The following is an 18,821-nucleotide window of genomic DNA, read 5'->3' as shown; positions in this document are numbered from 1 at the left end:
AAGGGAAATAATTACAATGCCACAGATTTTAATTTTATATATAAGGATAGGTTAATAGCTAGTTATTTTTAAGTTTTTGTAACTGAAATTACTAAGTTAAGTGGTGGTTACGGAGGATTTTCATTTAATATTCTGCCATGTAGGCTGTTTAGGGCTCAATATGTGAAGTCCGCACTAGCTAGAAATCCTTCAGATGGGGATTTTTAAGTGTTGCTTAAAGATAGTACTGTCTTGAGTTAGTTATAATTTCCAACTGTTGCTATGATTGCCTTTGTGAATTATAAATTACCAAGAATATATTATTATCAGGTGAGTTTTTCAATGTGCAGTGAAGTATATGCTCATCAGTTGTGTGTGGGGCCTATAATATTACAAATAACGAGAATTTAAGACAGACATCTTAGTTCCAATATGAATCCCCATGCCTTTATTATTTAAAGCAGACACATAAATATTGCCCCAAATTTGCTTGTACCTTGGTATTTCCTGCTCTCTCAGCTCTTGGAAAGTGAGGATGAGCTGAGCCAGTGAGTTTTGGGGTCTTTTGCTCTGTTTAAGTGGTTCAAGATTAAAAAAAAAAAAAAGTTTGAGAAACAATCGTATTTATTCTCTTACTTTCCAAAAATGGAAACTGAAGGCCAAAGGGAATAGCTGACTTGGGCAAACACGCACTACCAGTTAGAGCCTGCATCAGAACACTGATAAATTTAATTTAGCTCTTCTCTTTCACTGAGTTGTTCAGAATGTTTTTTTCAGATTTAATTTAGTTTATTTTTAATTCAGGTGCAAACTGGAACATACAGTGCTGGATGAAAGAGGACTTGAAATTATTCATCTGTTATATGGAGTCATTATTTAAGAATCCTTTCAAGAATTATGACCTTAAAGTTCATCTTTTATATGTTCTGTAAGTACCAAATAAATAATTTTGGACTTTTCCATGACACAATTTTTTTGAAATGCAAGAGCTTCCATGTACAGAAATGGATTCTGAAAGCTCCTCTATCCCTACATTTCCTTTTTTTTTTTTTTTTGTCTTTTTGCCTTTTCTAGGGCTGCTCCCACGGCATATGGAGGTTCCTAGGCTAGGGGTCGAATCGGAGCTGCAGCTGCCACCCTACACCAGAGCCACAGCAACGCAGGATCCAAGCTGCGTCTGTGACCTATACCACTGCTCATGGCAACTCCGGATCCTTAACCCACTGAGCAAGGCCAGGAACGAACCTGCCACCTCACGGTTCCTAGTCGGATTTGTTAACCACTGCGCCACGGCAGGAACTCCCATTTCCTTTTATATCTATGTACATTTCTATGTTTTTTGTACAACCTTCTTCTTTATTAGGGTTCTTCTTTTCTCCTATTGGTTCTGCTCATAAGACATTGCAGATATGGATGGGCATATATTCTAAAAGAAGTGTGGGAATTCTCTGGTGGCCTAGTGGGTTAGGGATCTGGCATTGTCAGTGTTGTGGCTCAGATCTCTGCTATGGTGAGGGTTCAGTCTTTGGCAGGGGACTTCGACATGCCATGGACACAGCCAAAAAGTAAATAAAATAAAATAAGATGTGAACTCCATTCAAGGATCTTAGATATTTGAGTGGAGGAAGGGATATTTCAGGTGGATGTTTCTCTCATGTTTGATCTTTTTATTATCTTAAAAATGTAAGTGCTTAGTATTTACTTGTGTTAGACAGAGAGCCAAATGGTGCTTTCAAACAGTCATACACTTATAGCTCTAACAGCTAATATGTCACTCAGGTTTTTTAACAATTCCAGTGATAGTACTTACCATTTCTATTTGAATTTTAACTTTCCAAAATTCTTTCTTGTCTATTATTTTATTTCGTGCTTAAGGAGAATGTGACTCACCTCCCACAGATCATACAGTTGAGATCACACAATTAAGAGGAAATGTGCTAGACCCTGTCCATCTAAAGGTGAATAGAGACAGAAGGTAGAATGATGGCTACCAGGGACCAGAGAACTCTAATGAAGAGCTCTTGTTTAAATGGATACAGAGTTTCTTTTTATTTATTTATTTATAGTTGTAAAAATAGATACAGAGTTTCAGTTTTGGAAGAAATAGTTCTGAAGTTGGATGGTGGGGATGATGATCCCTCAATGTGTATGTATTTAATGTCACTTAACTGTACTTTTTATTTATCTTATTTTATTTTATTTTATTTTATTTTGCTTTTTAGAGCCGCACCCAAAGCACATGGAAATTCCCAGGCTAGAAGTTGAATTGGAGCTCTAGCTGCCAGTCTACACCACAGCCACAGCAAGGCCAGATCTGAGCCATGTCTGTGACCTACACCACAGCTCTTGGCAACGCTGGATCCTTAACCCACTGAGCAAGGCCAGGGATCGAGCCTGCATTCTCATGGATCCTAGTTGGGTTTGTTAAATTGATGAGCCACAAAGGGAACTCCCATGAACTGTACATTTAAAATGGTAAATGTTGTATATATTTTACTACAATGAAAATGTTTTAAGAAACTCAAAGATGTAAAAAAAATAAATAAAGTTATGATCTCTGCCCTGGAGCCACTCCCAGGCTGGGGGTTGGGAAGGATATGTACAGATATGTATAAAGATAGGGCTGTCAGTTTTAGTGGTTACTGGTGTGTACTTGGCAGGCACACAAATGGGAGCATGGGAGCACACCATTGGTGTGAGAGCCTTAGATAGGGATACCTAGTGAAGCTGGTGGGACAAGAGAGGAGCAGAGGTTTCCTAAGGAAGGAGACAGCTATGTTGAGTCTTTAAGGGGGAATCTGAGCTAATAACAAAAATAGGTGGGCAGGTAGCATTGAGAAGCATATCAGCATCACCTGGAAACTTTTTAGAAATTTAAATTTGATAGCTCCATCCCAGAACTAGAATCAGAAATTTTGCGGGTAGGGCCCATCAATCCAGGCTTTATCAAGCCCTTTAAGTGAGTCTGATGGTTTGAGATATTCTGGTATAAAGGTGAATATGACACATTTTAGAAGAAAATATGCATAGTTGGTACCATCCTCATTTTTGTGCTGACTATCAGACTGTAGTTGAAATTTATAACTTATGTTAGGTTGCTGAACTAATTCTTAAAGTCACCCTGCAGGAGTATCCCCAATAGGGTGGCCCTGCTGTCACATCGGGACCTTGAATGTCTCTGTGATAATTGCCGCCTCTAACGCTGCTCACTAGATGAATCCTAATCAGGGGTCTGCTCACCAGATGAATCTAGAAGCCCCTGCTTCTTTAAGAGTTGAGTTACTGATTGGGAGTGTCTGGTGAGAATGGTCCTAGCTGCCAGTGTTTCAGCCTAGTAGATTTTCCGGGCCGATGCGGGGCAGCCAGAAAGATGAATGTCCACAGCAGAAATACCTGGGCTATAAATTTCTAGAAGTCCTGAAGCCTAGCTGAGGTTGGAAAGTGGGGAAAGTGGAGGAATAATGGGCAGTGCACAGCCAAAGGTGGACATCTCAAGAATGGAAAACAATGAGCTTGTTTCTAATCTGTAGAAAATGACCCTGCAGGGAGAGAAAAGTTGAAGATATGATGGAAGGGGCCCCACTGGAAATACATGACAAAGAGTGAAGAGTTGAATAGGCAAGTTCCAGAAAAAGCACAGATGAAGGGTTGGTCTTGAAATGAAAGAGGCTCACCTCAGCTTCTGAGTGTTGAGAGAAGAAGGGAGCTGCGGTGGTGGGTGAAGGTATATTGGACATCTCGGGCAGAAAGTTTCCTGCTTTATTCACCAAAATAGGTTTTAGCTCAGAGAAAAGAATTCCTTTACAATGTACATGCTTATGATAACTTAAAACTTTGGATGGTGACTGAAATCTCACTAGATGCCTATTCGAGAGAATTTTAAGTATTATCGGTGGACTAGGGCAATATGCTCAGTTTTAAAGCTCTGTGACCATGTGTAAGGATTTACATTTTATAGAGTATAGGCCTTAGTTATGCCTGGAGGTCTGCATTTTTTTAAAAAGATATTTTATATGAATATATCAGAGCATTACAAAATTGCATAGTAAATTAGCTACAACTAAGAATTTGAGGAGTTCCCATCGTGGCTCAGTGGTTAACGATTCTGACTAGGAACCATGAGGTTGCAGGTTCGATCCCTGGCCTTACTCAGTGGGTTAAGGATCCGGCGTTGCTGTGAGCTGTGGTGTAGGTCACTGATGCAGCTCGGATCCCATGTTGCTGTGGCTCCGGTGTAGGCCATCGGCTGCAGCTCTGATTAGACCCCTAGCTTGGGAACCTCCATATGCAGTGGATGTGGCCCTAGAGAAGACAAAAAAAAAAAAAAAAAAAAGAATTTGAAGTTCATTTTAGTCAGCTAGTAGTCATTGGTCTGTTCATATAAATGGTAGGATGTAGAAAAAAGAAAATTATGGTAAACTAGATTTTTCAACTTGCTCATACGATTAATTTAGCAGATTCTTTTGATACACTTTTATTTAAAATTTTTTCAAATTAAATTTAATTTTTTTATGGCTGTACCCACAGCATCTGAAAGTTGCTGGGCTAGGGATTGAATCCCAGTTGCAGCTGTGACCTACACCAAAGCTGCAGCAATGCCAGATCCTTTAACCCACCGTGCCAGGCTGGGGATCGAACCTGCACTTCCGCAGTGACCCCAGCCACTGCAGTTGGATTCTTTATTCACTGCACCACAGCAGGAACTCTGACCTTTTATTTTGAACTCAGGTTTCTAATTTTTTTTTTTTTTTCTTTTTAGGGACACACCTGTGGCATATGGAAGTTCCCAGCTAGGGGTTGAATTGGAGCAGTAGCAGCTGGCCTACACGACAGCCACAGCAACACCAGATCTGAGCTGCATCTACAACCTATGCCACAGCTTAGGGCAATGCTGGATCCTTAACCCACTGAGCAAGGCCAGGGATCAAACCCGTATCCTCGTGGATATTCGTCAGGTTCTTAATCTGCTGTGCCACAGGGGAAATCCTCTAAAACTATTAATAGGGACAAATCTGTCATAATTGCCTGCAGTTTGAGAAACATTTTCTTTTTTTTTTTTCTTACCACTTTCATTGTTCTCTTCATTGTATGATTTGCTTAATATCTCCATTTTACTAATTGGCGCATGCTATTTCAGTGTTAAATTTCATTTTTGTGTGCATCTTTGGGCAGTATATCTCCAAATAATTTAAATAAGACTCTTCAGATCAGAAGGAAGAGATGGCCAATATATAACAAATGAAAACTTCCATGAAAGAGAAAATCCATAATAATGGTTACCGTAGAAAAGTTTAAAATCAAAACAATCTTCTTATACCTTAGAGAATTTATGAGAGAAATCTTTCAAAGGCTTTCCTGTGTAAAGAAGTATATATTTAAAAGCAACTAAAACCTCATGTTTATAAGGGATTTAAAGCCCTATATCCATGTCCCTTAAGGGAAAGTATTGTTTGAGCTCAGATACTAATTTGAGCCGTTACCTCACAGGCTGTACAGAGACAGGTATATTTGGCCTGTGGTTTGTAGTTTCCTCACCTCTATTTAGAACATTTGAAAATTAGTTTTAGATGGATGCTTAGAGTTTCATGATGGGGTTTGAGAAATTACTGAATGGAGATTTTTTAAAAAAAATCCACAAATTATGAATTTCTACTATATATTATATGGTAAGTATACTATATAATATATCATCACTGTATATATTCATTATCATGAATATATAATATTTATTTTCTTTTCCTTGTATGTATTGAAATTATAAAGAAAATGAAATTGAGGTTGATTAAATAGAACACAACAGTGAAGTAGGAGAGAAACCACAGAGTTAATCTACTTGGTAATCAGTCCTATTCTACAAATATCCACTGTATTTAGGAAAAGATGGCAGTGGTAAGACCATCTAAAGGAAGACAGTGAAATTCTAACTTTTTGTTTTAAAAAAGAAAAGTGTCCGTAAAATTTCCCAACCTTTAAAAATACATCTTGTTTTCTGTTCAGTTCTATTTTTGCCTTAAGTTTGGGAGTTCTTCAGTCAAAGCATAATACAAGTTGCAAGCATATTTCTGACATAAACTATCACAATTTACTTAATTTGTTCCATACTCCTTTGATAAAAGCTTTTATTTTAATATTTGAAAAACATAAAAGGCATGGCGTGATATTTTAAAAAAAATCACATTTCATTGTTTTTGTTTAAAGATTTAGTGAAGTTGAAAGTGCTAAGTCATTCCACCTCCAATTCATAATGGTATTTTATGGGTAGATAACACTTAAAGTTGTGAACAATACTTGTATGTAATTATCTTGGGTATTCACAGCAACCTTATAAAGAGAGATGGTGCAGACATTTTCTCTGGTTTACTGATTAAGGAAACTGAAGCTCACAAAGATGAACTTACTTGTCTATGGTCTTATGGCTCAGAAGCAAACAGAAAAACCTGGTTTTAGGTTTTAGGTCTCAAGGTAAATTTAGTGTGCTTCTTAAAATGATATTCTCCCTTCCACTGTGCCTAGGAGATTGCTTTGCACATAAAACATCTATAAATGTTGTTTCCTGACTAATTTCTTTTAGGACTAAAGGAATCCTGAAGTCTTGTTCAGGAAACTTGAAAATCTGTCATAATTCAACACATTTCATACTAGTGGGGAGTGTGTGGAAAGGTTAGGGTCCATTTCTCTCATGTTGTGTTTATACCTGAATGCTCATTCATAGGCTAGTTAGTGTAGTTTCTTTCTTTCTCTCTTTCTTTCTTTCTTTCTTTTTTTTTGTCTTTTTGTCTTTTTCTAGGGCCGCTCCCTCGGCATATGGCGGTTCCCAGGCTAGGGGTCTTCACCAGAGCCACAGCAATGGGAGATCCGAGCCTCATCTGCAACCTACACCAGAGCCACAGCAATGGGAGATCCGAGCCTCATCTGCAACCTACACCACAGCTCACGGCAATGCAGGATCCTTAACCCACTGAGCAAGGCCGGGATCGAACCCGCAACCTCATGGTTCCTAGTCAGATTCGTTAGCCACTGAGCCACGACAGGAACTCCATAGTTAGTATAGTTTCTAAAGCAACACCGTCTCCACATTGAATTTTTAATTAATTAGTATATTTACTTTTACAGTTTTTTCCTTCCTCAAGAACTAGGAGACTTCTGAAGGCAGTGATCATGCCTAAATATTTGTACTCTCTCCCTATCCCCAAGTTCTTTAAAAAGCATGGAGTGGTTTGGATAGGAGGCAGCATGTGCTTATGGACAGCATGGGGGTAACTCAAGCAAGATGGGAAAATGAGGCATAGATGCTACCCCACCTTGACTTCCACCCTAAAGTCTTCTCATTACACCAAGACTTAGCCCCTCCCTAGGATGAGGCGTATTAAAAGACCCAAAACTAGTAAGTCACACATAACAACTCTGTGTCATACATTTTATTTCTACCGATGTTATAAACCCCACATTCCATGATTATTATTTTTCCTCTAATCAGTCAATAAATATTTGCCATTTTAGTTTAATTTCTTTGTGTGGAACCAGACCTCCACTTACTATCATTTTCTTGTTGCCTGAAGGACTTCCTTTGGCTTATTTTTTTTTGCTTTTTAGGGCCGCACCTGTGGCATATGGAGGTTCCCAGGCTAGGGATCTAATTGGAGCTATAGCTGCTGGCCTACGCCATAGCCACAGCAACGCCAGATCCTTAACCCATTGAATGAGGCCAGGGATGGAACCTGCAACCTCATGGTTCCCAGTCAGATTTGTTTCCGCTGCACCACGAAGGGAACTCCTACCATTTTTTTTTTTTTTAAATAATGCAGGCCTGTTTTATTTTGAAAGATGTTTTTACTGGACAGTGGACTTAGGACTGCAATTTTCCTTTCCTTTTAGGACTTCACATTTGCCTCACTGTCTTCTTGCTTCTGTTATTTCTGATGGCTAACCTCCTTTAACTCTTAACTTTGTATCCCTGTGGTAGTATATCTCTTTTTCTAGATGTTCTTTAAGCTGGGTGTCCAGAAGAGCTTATGTCAATTTGGATTTTGTGCCCTACGTTCTAAATCTATCCAGTGCTGTCCCATCTATGTTAATACTTGGCTCTTCTTTTTTCATATAGGCTCGAAGTGTTAGAAGGATCACCTCTGCTCCCCCAGAAAGGTAGTTTTCAGAGCGTTCAATGCAACTGCAGTGCTCGTGAATGTTGTGAATGCCATGTGCCTGTGTCGGCAGCCAAACTCAACTACACCCTTCTTATGTATTTGAAAATCACATCTGGTGGAGCAGTTTTTCACTCACCTCTCATGTCAGTTCAGCCCATAAACGTTGGTAAGTTGTGCATAGAAAAAGTACTAGATCTAAACATCAGTCACACAAACAGGTTGAAAACTGCTTACAACATTTTTCACTCGCTCGTCTCACGTTGACCAACCCTGTAAGGATGGTCAGCGTTGTTCTAGGGAATCTTCAGGGCAGCTTCTGGAAGGATTCAACAGAAGTATAGATGTCTCTGCCCCTGTAATTTAAATTCTTTTTGAAAACAGTTTGAGTCATTTAAATCCTGGATTGATCTAATGGATATGTATTGCCTGGTTATTTTTCACATCTGGGACACCTATGTCTGAAAATAATTAAAAGCTTGTTTTTAACCTGAATTTATGCTTTCAATGAATCTTTCTTAGATGCTCATGGGTGTCAGCCCCTGATCCTGGGACTGGAGAAACAGTGGTGAATGAGACAGGACAGGGGCTGACCGCAGTGGGCAGAGAGAAACAGTGAACAAGTAAACGAATGATTTGCTGTCCCTTTGAGAAGAAAAACTCAAATCATAGGCAAGGGCCCATATTTTTGGTGCAAATAGTCTTTGACTTGAATATGTGATTACATATATTCAGTGCATTCAATTACATTGTGCCATGTGAGTAATATAGACGAATGTTAAACTACTTAATGTATTAACTCAGTTTGGTATGTGTATGTGAAAGTATACATTACCTGTGATGTATAATTTAACAATGTTACTGTTTTACATTGGCATATCCTGAAACAACTATATGCAGACTCTTTATATAGGCATCTCTGCATCATTGTTTTTGGCCTCATTGGAGCCACTTTTCTAGGCATTTGATACAGTTTTCCGCACAACTTCATTTTCACTTGTTTTTCAGTTACTGAGGGTATAGAATTTTTTGAATATGCATATGACATCATATTTACCAGTAGGACTTTTAAATACCTTGTCCTCTAGGGATATGTTTTTGATCCCCACAACTTAATTATAATAATAACCAATTTAGTCATCGCATTATACCACAGGGAAAAAACACAAAATCTGTAAAATAGCATCATCCTCTCCTTTATAAAACCAGTTCTGTGAGCTGATGTTTAGAAGCATTTAGAGCCAGCACTGAATTAAATTTTGTTTTTAATTTTTGTTTTTTCGTACTGCATCCATGGCATGTGGAAGTTCTCTCCTTAACCCACTGCATCATGAGGGAACTCCTAAATTGTTTTTAAAAGTAAAGTAGTTAAGAGAAGGTGCTATGATACTTAATAAGAACCTTAAAAAGAATTTTGTCTTATTTCAGACAGAGTCCTTGTATTTGGATATGTGTGATACTATCTAAAAATTGTAAGTGCGTGAAAGAAAAAAGTTGTGTGATGAACAGTGTTAGGTGTAGAGGCTATTGTTTTAGCTATGGAGATCCTGTTTCAGGAGATAGCATTTAAGCTGAAAGAAAAAGAGATAGCCATGCCAAAATCCAGAACAAAAAGTGCTCCAAGATGGAATAGGCTTGGAAGTTGGAAGAACCAAAGACAAGACCCTTGTGCCTGCAGTGAAATGTAGTCAGAGAGTCATCGGGGTCCAGGTCGTACCATGGGCCAGGTTACAGAGTTTGGATTTTAGTCTAATTGCAGTGGGACCTTTTGAACCAGGAATATGATGTGGTCAGGGACGGTATATGGGTGTGCGGGTGCCCACGTGCATGTGTTTAAAATGTTTGCTGCAAGTGAAAAAGGAAATTGATGGGGAAGGGAGGAGGGATAATTGCCACAGTGGAAGCAGAGGAATCAGATAGGAGCTGTTGGAATTGTCCAGTTGGTTTAGGGCTGTTGCAGTGGAGAAGTAAAGAAATGATCAAGCTTGGGATCTATTTGGGAGATGGTGCTGACCGAACGTTCTAACGGATTGGGTGTGGAGTGTGAATGGAGCCTAGGCATTTAGGCTTGCATTTGGCAAAGGGTGGTGCCTTGGTCAGAGTAGTAGTGAGAAGGAAGACCTGAACGGAATAGGTTGGCTAGGAAAATGGGATGCAAAGTGGAAAGAATGAGTAATGCCAGATCTTTGGAGGGATTTTACTCTGGAAGAAGCAGCTGAAGGTAGGGTCTGAGACTGGGTACAAAGGGGCCCCACGGAAATATTTATTTTTAGATTTCTACTGTTAAGGCATATATGAATGCGAGTAGGAAGTGTAAAAAGGTTTATGATTTTAGGATTTCATTTCTGTTTGGTGTCTTTGTTTTGTTTTCTATCTTTTCGGTCATGAGAACTCAGTGAATTTCATCTGTTGTTTCTAGACTTTAGTGTTCAGCTATCCCCTCTTTAAATTAACCAAAATTTGGAGTTCCCACTGTGGAGCAGTGGGTTAGGAATCCAACTGCAGCAGCTTGGGTCACTTCAGAGGCACGTATTTGATCCCTGGCCTGGAGCAGTGGGTGAAAGGATCTGGTGTGCAGCTGTGGTGTGGGTTGCAGCTGCAGCTCAGGTTTATTCCCTGGCCTGGGAACTTCCATATGCCATGGGTGTGGCTGTAAAAATAAATAAATAAATAAATAAATAAAGTAACCAAAATTTGTAATATGTCACATAAAGTAAAAAGTTCATTAATTTTGATTCAAGGAAAAGAAGTAAAACTACGACTCAATTTTTGAAAATATGTAACATGAAAAATATTAATGTACCATTTTATTTCTTGAAAATAAAATGCAAATCAGTAAATATTTCATGGTAATGATGATTTCTAAGTTATGCGAGTAATTCCTGTTAATCGTAAAAATCTTGAAAACATAGAGATGCACAAAGAAGAAAAATGCATCATTTATTTTCCACTCTTTTGGTATTTTTTTCTTTTTTAATGCGTATTTATACATGTCCTTTTATTTATTCATTTTAATGAATCAGGAACCCAGGTATAGATGTTTAATAAACTTAAAAAACTAACAATATTGGAGTTCCCATTGTGGCTCAGTGGTTAATGAATCCAATTAGGAACCATGAGGTTGAGGGTTCGATCCCTGGCCTTGCTTAGTGGGTTAAGGATCTGGCGTTGCCATGAGCTGTGGTGGAGTTCGCAGATGCGGCTCGGATCCCGAGTTGCTGTGGCTCTGGTATAGGCCGGTGGCTACAGCTCCGATTGGACCCCTAGCCTGGGAACCTCCATATGCTGCGGGAGCAGCCCTGGAAAAGACAAAAACAAAAACTAACAATATTGGAGTTCCCATTGTGGCTAAGTGAGTGGTTAATGAACCTGACTATTATCCATGAGGATGCAGGTTTGATCCCTGGTCTTGCTTAGTGGGTTAAGGATCTGTAGATTGCAGATGCGGCTCATATCCTACATTGCTCTGGCTGTGGTGTAGGCCAGCAGCTGTAGCTCCAATTTGACCCCTAGCCTGGGAACCCCCATATGCCATGGGTTGCGGCCCTAAAAAGACAAAAAGACAAAAAGAAAAAAATAATAACAATATTAAACATTTTCAGTATTCTTCTCCAGTATGATTTTTAATGGCTACATAGATTTCCCCAAAGGGATGAGCCGTTATTTATTCAATTAATCCTTTATTGTAAAATCTTTATGTTGTTTCTACAAATAATTTAAAGGCTATGTTGTATGTTTAAAACCACACACACAATCCCCATATATATATATACACACACACACAAATGCATATGGATACATAAAAACACATACATATGAACTCAGAAATTATATACTGAGTTCAGTATCACATTAGGATAAGAAACTCCATCTCCATTTCTGGTGACAAGTCAAGGCCTGCTAATGCTATGTTTCCTGCATGTACATTATGCATACTGTGGGTTATTTGAATGAGTGTGTCTGGATTGTTGTATTTCAAAATTAATAAATTTGTTGAATTTTGTGTGCATATTTACATGAATTTACATGCATATGTACATTGATTTTTGCGTGCAGAATTTACATACATTTTTCAAGTAGTGCTCTGCAAAATACTTTTTCTCTTTGTTAATCACTAAAATTGTGGTGTCAGGGGAGGCTTCAGATAAGTTTGGGAAATGCTAAGTTAAATAAAGTGAAGCAGGCTTTTTTTTTTGCAGCAGGAATTCACATTTATCACAGTAATTTCATTTACTGAGTTATAGTCTTTACCACTTAGGGAGAAGGAAAAGAAGATACATGGATTGCTATTCCAAGAGTAGAACCAATATTTTGTTTCCGTAATTAGTCTTTGAATAAGGACACCTTTTTGATAGTTGAAAGAGACTATGCTAAAAATTTATTTTGACTTCATTTTGTGATTATCATGAAAATTCCTTGACTTAAAGATGTTTTTTTATTTGTTTGTTTTTTTCCTTAAGTGAAGCCTGATCCACCATTAGGTTTGCATATGGAAATCACAGACACTGGTAATTTAAAGATTTCTTGGTCCAGCCCAACACTGGTACCATTTCAACTTCAATATCAAGTAAAATATTCAGAGAATTCTACAACAAATATGAGAAAAGTGAGTATACTTTAGTAAATGAAATGAAAAATTGCGAAGCAGCTAAAAGAAAGGTGAGACCTCCTCCAAGTCTCATAGAGAATGTCTCTGACACCAAATGTGCAATCCTGCTTCTGGGCAGAACCAGTCATCATTTGATATCATGTCACTGGCTTTCATTTAATGTCAACGTAAAAAATGAGCATATATATAGCATTTCTGCATCTCCTATAAAATGATTTTAGAAAAATTGTTTGATGTTACTCAGTGTCTCTTACATGTGGATTTATGTTATATATTGAAGAGCATGGCAAATTCCTCCCCAGAATTTAGTGCCAGAAAAAACTCCTTTTCCAAAAGTTTATGTATATTAGATTAATTCCCCCCCTTCTCCCTCCTTCCCTCCCAGTCTTTCTTCATCTCTCTCTCAAAACACACACACACACACACACACACACACAACCTAATGTCTATAGGAAGTCCAGATACAGAATTCTTGAATTCATAATTATAATATTTTCACCTAAAGACCTTCTCTGGTTTCTGATTTTACATGCATCCTTATGTTTTTCTCATTACTCAGTGTATTTGTTTATACGCAGTGCATGCATTTGTACTATATGGTGTGTCAAATTCTTTTTTCATTCTTTCAGTAAGTATCGAGCACCTCCTGGGTGCCAAGAACTCAGGCTGCTTTGGGGTAGTAGAACAGAATAAGGGGAGCTTGGGAGTGCAGGAGAGAGGTGGTGGGTTGTAATATGACATGGACATGGGGGAAGGGTCCATTGAGAAGGTGATATCTGAGCAGGGATTCGAAGGAGGTGGCGATGTAGATGTCTCGGGGAATTGGGGTCTAAATGGAAAAAATGGCAATTCAGAGGTCTTAAGCTGGATGAGGAGCTGGAAGCCAGGGTGGTGAGTGAGAAGAGGAGCAGTAGTGGATGATTAAAGAGGGGCAGGGAAGAAGAAGGAGGTCATAGAGAGCCTTGAGGGCCAGACAAGGACCTTGGCATCTTAATTTTTTTTTTTCTTGTTCTTTTTAGGGCCATGCCCACAGCATATGGAGGTTCCCATACTAGGGGCTGAATTGGAGCTGTAGCCTCAGGCCTACACCACAGCCACAGCAATGCCAGATCTGAGCTGCGTCTGTGACCTACACCACAGCTCATGGCAATGCTGGATCCTGAACCCACTGAGCGAGGCCAGGGATCAAACTTGCATCCTCATGGATCCTAGTCAGGTTCATTTCCGCTGTGCCTCATGGATCCTAGTCAGATTCGTTTCCACTGTGCCACGATGGGAAGTCTCTTGACATCTTAATTTGTGAAACCAATCGTTATGTACTTTACAAGTAAAAAAATCTATCTTTTTAAACCTGGGCTAAAATTTGAAGACTTTATATTCATCAAGAGCAGAATGGGGGCAGTTCTCTGTGGCTCAGTGGGTTCAGGGTCCAGTGTTGTCGCTGCTGTGGCATGGGTTGGATCTCTGGCCTGGGAACTTCCTCATGCCATGGGTTCATCAGTACCCTCGCCCCAAAAAAAGCGGAATGGGAATCTGTCGTGTATGGAAAAAGTATGCAAGGCTTCTCTGGGCATCAGCTTTCTCATCTGTAAAATGGAGATAACAGGATTTAAATATAGGTGATCTGATACTGTTAGGTGCATTCGTGTTGCTTCTCACTATTTTCAGCCTATGGTGAGTCAGTCTGATGTGCCAGGGGCTCAGTAGTTTTGGAGTACATCATTGGTCGTTTAGGCAGTTAGGTCTCTCTAATGTTTTCTGTCTAATTTGTGAACTGTATTCTAATTCACTGTAGCTTATCATCAGACTTGGGTTCTTGAAATTATTCAGTCTCTCCTTCTGTGATACTTTTCTCTAAGAACGTTTATGGTTCTCTGACCCAAGCTGCTGCAGTTGGATTCCTAACCCATGCTCCACAGTGGGAACTCCAAATTTTGGTTAATTTAAAGAAGGGGTAGCTGAATACTAAAGTCTAGAAACAACAGATGAAATTCAATGAGTTCTCATGACCGAAAAGATAGAAAACAAAACAAAGACACCAAACAGAAATGAAATCCTAAAATTATAAACCTTTTTACGCTTCCTACTCGCATTCATATATGCCTTAACAGTAGAAATCTAAAGATAAATATTTCCGTGGGGCCCCTTTGTACCCTGTCTCAGACCCTACCTTCAGCTGCTTCTTCCAGAGTAAAATCCCTCCAAAATCTGGGACATCCTCTTCTACTGTGTGTGTTATAGATGCCAGCAGTGGTTGGACGCTTCCCACTGACTTCAGTTGTGTCTCAGATTTGGAAAGGTCAATATTAATTATCATTCAGTTAAAAATATATGCTGATTATCACTGTGATTTGTTTTCCTTGGACTCATAGGCTATTTAAAATTTTATTAACGCATGTCATCAAACATTTGTTATTGGGTAATTGATTTCTATTGAATTCCACTGTGGCCAGCTCACTAATCTGTAAGATTTTGACTCTTTGAAATTAGTTGAGAGCTGCTTGCAATCAATTTTGATAAAGGTTTTACATTGACCTGATATTCTGATTTTTTCCAATGATATTTAACAGGCTGATGAGATCGTCTCAGATACATCTCTGCTTGTAGACAGTGTGCTTCCCGGGTCTTCATATGAGGTTCAGGTGAGGGGCAAGAGACTGGATGGCCCAGGAATCTGGAGTGACTGGAGCACCCCCTTTACTTTTACCACACAAGGTAGGTTTTGTAAGGATCGCTTCTATTGACAGGGGACTATGGTTTCTGAATTTGCTTTTTGCATACTATAAGCAAAACAAAAGGAAGAATACCATATTTTTAATTTTAACTTTTATGATTTTTATTTTTTCCATTAGAGTTGATTTACAGTGTTCTGTCAATTTCTACTGTACAGCAAAGTGACCCAGTCATATATAGATATATTCTTTTTTCTCACATCATAAGTGACTAGATGTAGTTCCCTGTGCTATCCAGCGGGATCTCATTGCTTATCCACTCCAAATGCGATCGTTTGCATCTACTAACCCCACACTCCCAGTCACTCCCTCCCCTCCCCTTTGGCAACCGCAAGTCTGTTCTCAGAGACTCTCATATTAACTTTTAATTTAAATTTTGAATGAATTAATCTGTTAATGAGAATGAAGCTCCCAAGTTAATGTGTTTCCACAGCAGTGTCTTGCTGAATTATTCTTTCTGATTCAAAAGGCAGAGTTAAAATAAAAGTTCCAAATTTACAGATTCAGAACATTATTTATATTGCTGTTTCCTGAATTTACATTTGGACATCAGATGCATTTATTTGCATATATTTGAAATAATAAAGATTTATTTGAATATTATAAATTCCTATTATTTAATTAAATAATTCTTTTCACTCCAGGTGCTTCCTTTTGAGACCTTTCCCTTTTGATTTTCTTTTCTTTTTTTATAAAGTTATCATTTATATCAGAGAAATTGCAGTTTATTCACAACTTCCATACAAGTTGAGGTGCCGTGTTTTACATGGAGACTTAGGAGTTCAATAGTCCAGGAGTTTATTTTTTTAAATTTTTAAATTTTTTTGCCTTTTGTCTATTTTAGGGCCACACCCGCGGCATATGGAGGTTCCCAGGCTAGGGGTCCCATCACAGCTGTTGCTGCCAGCCTACGCCAGAGCCACAGCAATGCCAGATCCAAGCGGCATCTGCGACCTATACCACAGCTCATGGCAACGCCAGATCCTTAACCCACTGAGCGAGGCCAGGCATCGAACCCGCAACCTCATGGTTCCTAGTCGTATTCGTTTCCGCTGCGCCAAGCTGGGAACTCCAGTCCAGGAGTTTAATAGTCCTGGTATAAGTCAGGGTGTAACCATAGGAAAACAATTCATCGTCCTCTGACTAGTTGTCTGATCTATTATATGGGCAAAATTACTCCTACTCAGACTCAGTCAGGTTGATTGTGATATATGGAGATAGCAAGTACCACGTAAAACACTAAGATAGTCCGTACATTTAATTAAATAAGTTTATTTATTGCTTACTTACTATTGAAAAAGCACTGATTGTTAAAAAGTAAGTAGCATTAGTGGTTTAAGAGCACTGACTTTGGAGTCTGACAGAAGTTTGTAGAAGTCCTGGCCCCAACACTTACTTGGGAAGTTTCTTAACCTTTCTATGCCTGTTTTCTCTTCTGTAAAACAGGGACTTTTTTACATGGATAGAGGGAAGTAATACACATAAAATGGCTTACTGCAGCGCCTGACTCTTAGTGATCACTCAGAAACTAGTAGATCATAGTTTATAAGTATCATAGCTTATAAATCCACAAGCTGTAATCAAAATCTCAAAGTCTAAATCATGGACTTGGAGAAAAGACTTGTGGCTGCCTGATGGGAGGGGGAGGGAGTGGGAGGGATCGGGAGCTTGGGCTTATCAGACACAACTTAGAATAGATTTACAAGGAGATCCTGCTGAGTAGCATTGAGAACTATGTCTAGATACTCATATTGCAACAGAACAGAGGGTGGGGAAAAAAATGTGATTGTAATGTATACATGTAAGGATAACTTGATCCCCTTGTTGTACAGTGGGAAAAAAAAATCTCAAAGTCTAATGAAGATGAGAGATTGATGTAATAACTAATTGCTTTGCACAAGTAAGATTGTGAGATGAGCTAAACTAAGTGCTAAGCACGGGAGGAATTATTTCTCACTAGAAAAGTCAGGAAACCTGTATGAACAGACTCAGAAGACAGGAATTTCTCATCTCTATTCCTTAAATAACTATTGAGTATCACAATGTGTTTAATATGATGCCGGAAATTAAACTTCTGTTCTGTCTTTATTATTATTTTTCTTTTTAGGGCCACACCCACGGCATATGGAGTTTCCCAGGCTTGGGGTTCAATTGGAGTTGTAGCCACTGGCCTGCACCACAGCCACAGCAATGCCAGATTTGACCTACACCACAGCTCATGGCTACGCCGGATCCTTAACCCACTGAGCAAGGCCAGGGCTCAAACCTGTGTTCTCATGTTTCCACTGAGCTGCGATGGGAACTCCCTATCTTTAATTACATGTCATCAATTAATAGGACCAGCTATGTAATGTGTAAAGAGGAATGAATGAACGAAGTCAAATTTCAATGAATGTCTCCTGGAGGTTTTCATATAGCGGGGTGAAGGGAAGGGGAGGGAGATTTGATAAAAGAGGTAGAGGCAACAGCCCTTGCTCCTATGGTCTGAGACTTGCTCCTTTATTTAACTATTTGCTGAAATGGCTTTATTCCTTACCATTTTACTCCTTAATTAAATCTGAGAACCTACCCTCTCTGAAGAAAAGGGAAATTCTAAAAGAACTATCATTGTTTTCAAAGTTTGTTTATTCAGATATTCAAGTTAGACATTTATAACTTTCTAGAATAATGATTCTCAGCAATGTTATGTATTCAGCTGAATTAAGATGAAAATTTTGAGCCAGGATAATATAACAGCTGCTTCTGTTACACTTCACATAAAATTTTGTTTTGGATTATTCAACTTAGGCTTTTAGACCTTTGGCTAGAAGTATTTTTAGTTCTATTTTACTTTACTCAAAACTTTTTTATACCTCTGTTACTTTCCTAGGTCATGTCAATACCTATAGGATTAAATTTGCTTGGTTCCTTAACATGTTGTATGATAGTAATTCGATGTATTAACATGTACTATAAAACACATACATACACATTTATATGCCCTCTCATGGGCAAATATTTAGTGTTTTGTGTACACAAAACAACAAAGGTATGTTTTATTGAAAAGAAACCTTGCCAGTTTATTTGCTTGTGGAGTTCCTTTTGTGTTACATCAGCAGCCGTTTCCACAAGTCACAGTGCTGACCCCACTTGAGGCTTATTCCCTGAAAGATGTGCAGCGCAAATATGCCTCCAAACTCAGGAACTTCCTACTCTTGTGTTTAGGGATTTGAATCCTTCTCTCTTCAGTCCAGTTACTTAATATTATTAGATGCACCTCCATTGTTCCTGGTAGGTGCTGTAATGGGCATTCACCAAACAGAAACATTCTATAAGATTGAACCATTAATTTATTTAGAATGAATGTGCACATCTGCCTTA

The 18,821-nt window shown here is 38.7% G+C and overlaps 1 protein-coding gene across 2 annotated transcripts in view; it reads left to right on the top strand.

Moving 5' to 3' along the window:
• LEPR (leptin receptor) overlaps positions 1-18,821 on the top strand; it is a 94,173-nt gene that overhangs the window by 36,278 nt on the left and 39,074 nt on the right. For both annotated transcript variants that reach the window (XM_021093487.2, NM_001024587.1), the window contains 4 exon segments: positions 784-907; positions 8,081-8,289; positions 12,581-12,726; positions 15,300-15,444. In XM_021093487.2, coding sequence (XP_020949146.1) covers positions 784-907; positions 8,081-8,289; positions 12,581-12,726; positions 15,300-15,444 — 624 coding nt within the window.

The sequence above is a fragment of the Sus scrofa genome, chromosome 6 (assembly GCF_054392235.1).
Source record: "Sus scrofa isolate SSC_HxYL_T2T_F1_AM1 chromosome 6, Sscrofa_HxYL_maternal_Yorkshire_Landrace_v2.0, whole genome shotgun sequence".
Classification (NCBI taxonomy): Eukaryota; Metazoa; Chordata; class Mammalia; order Artiodactyla; family Suidae; genus Sus; species Sus scrofa.
Note: the sequence above shows the minus strand (reverse complement) of the source record. Positions and strands in the feature narration are given on the sequence as shown.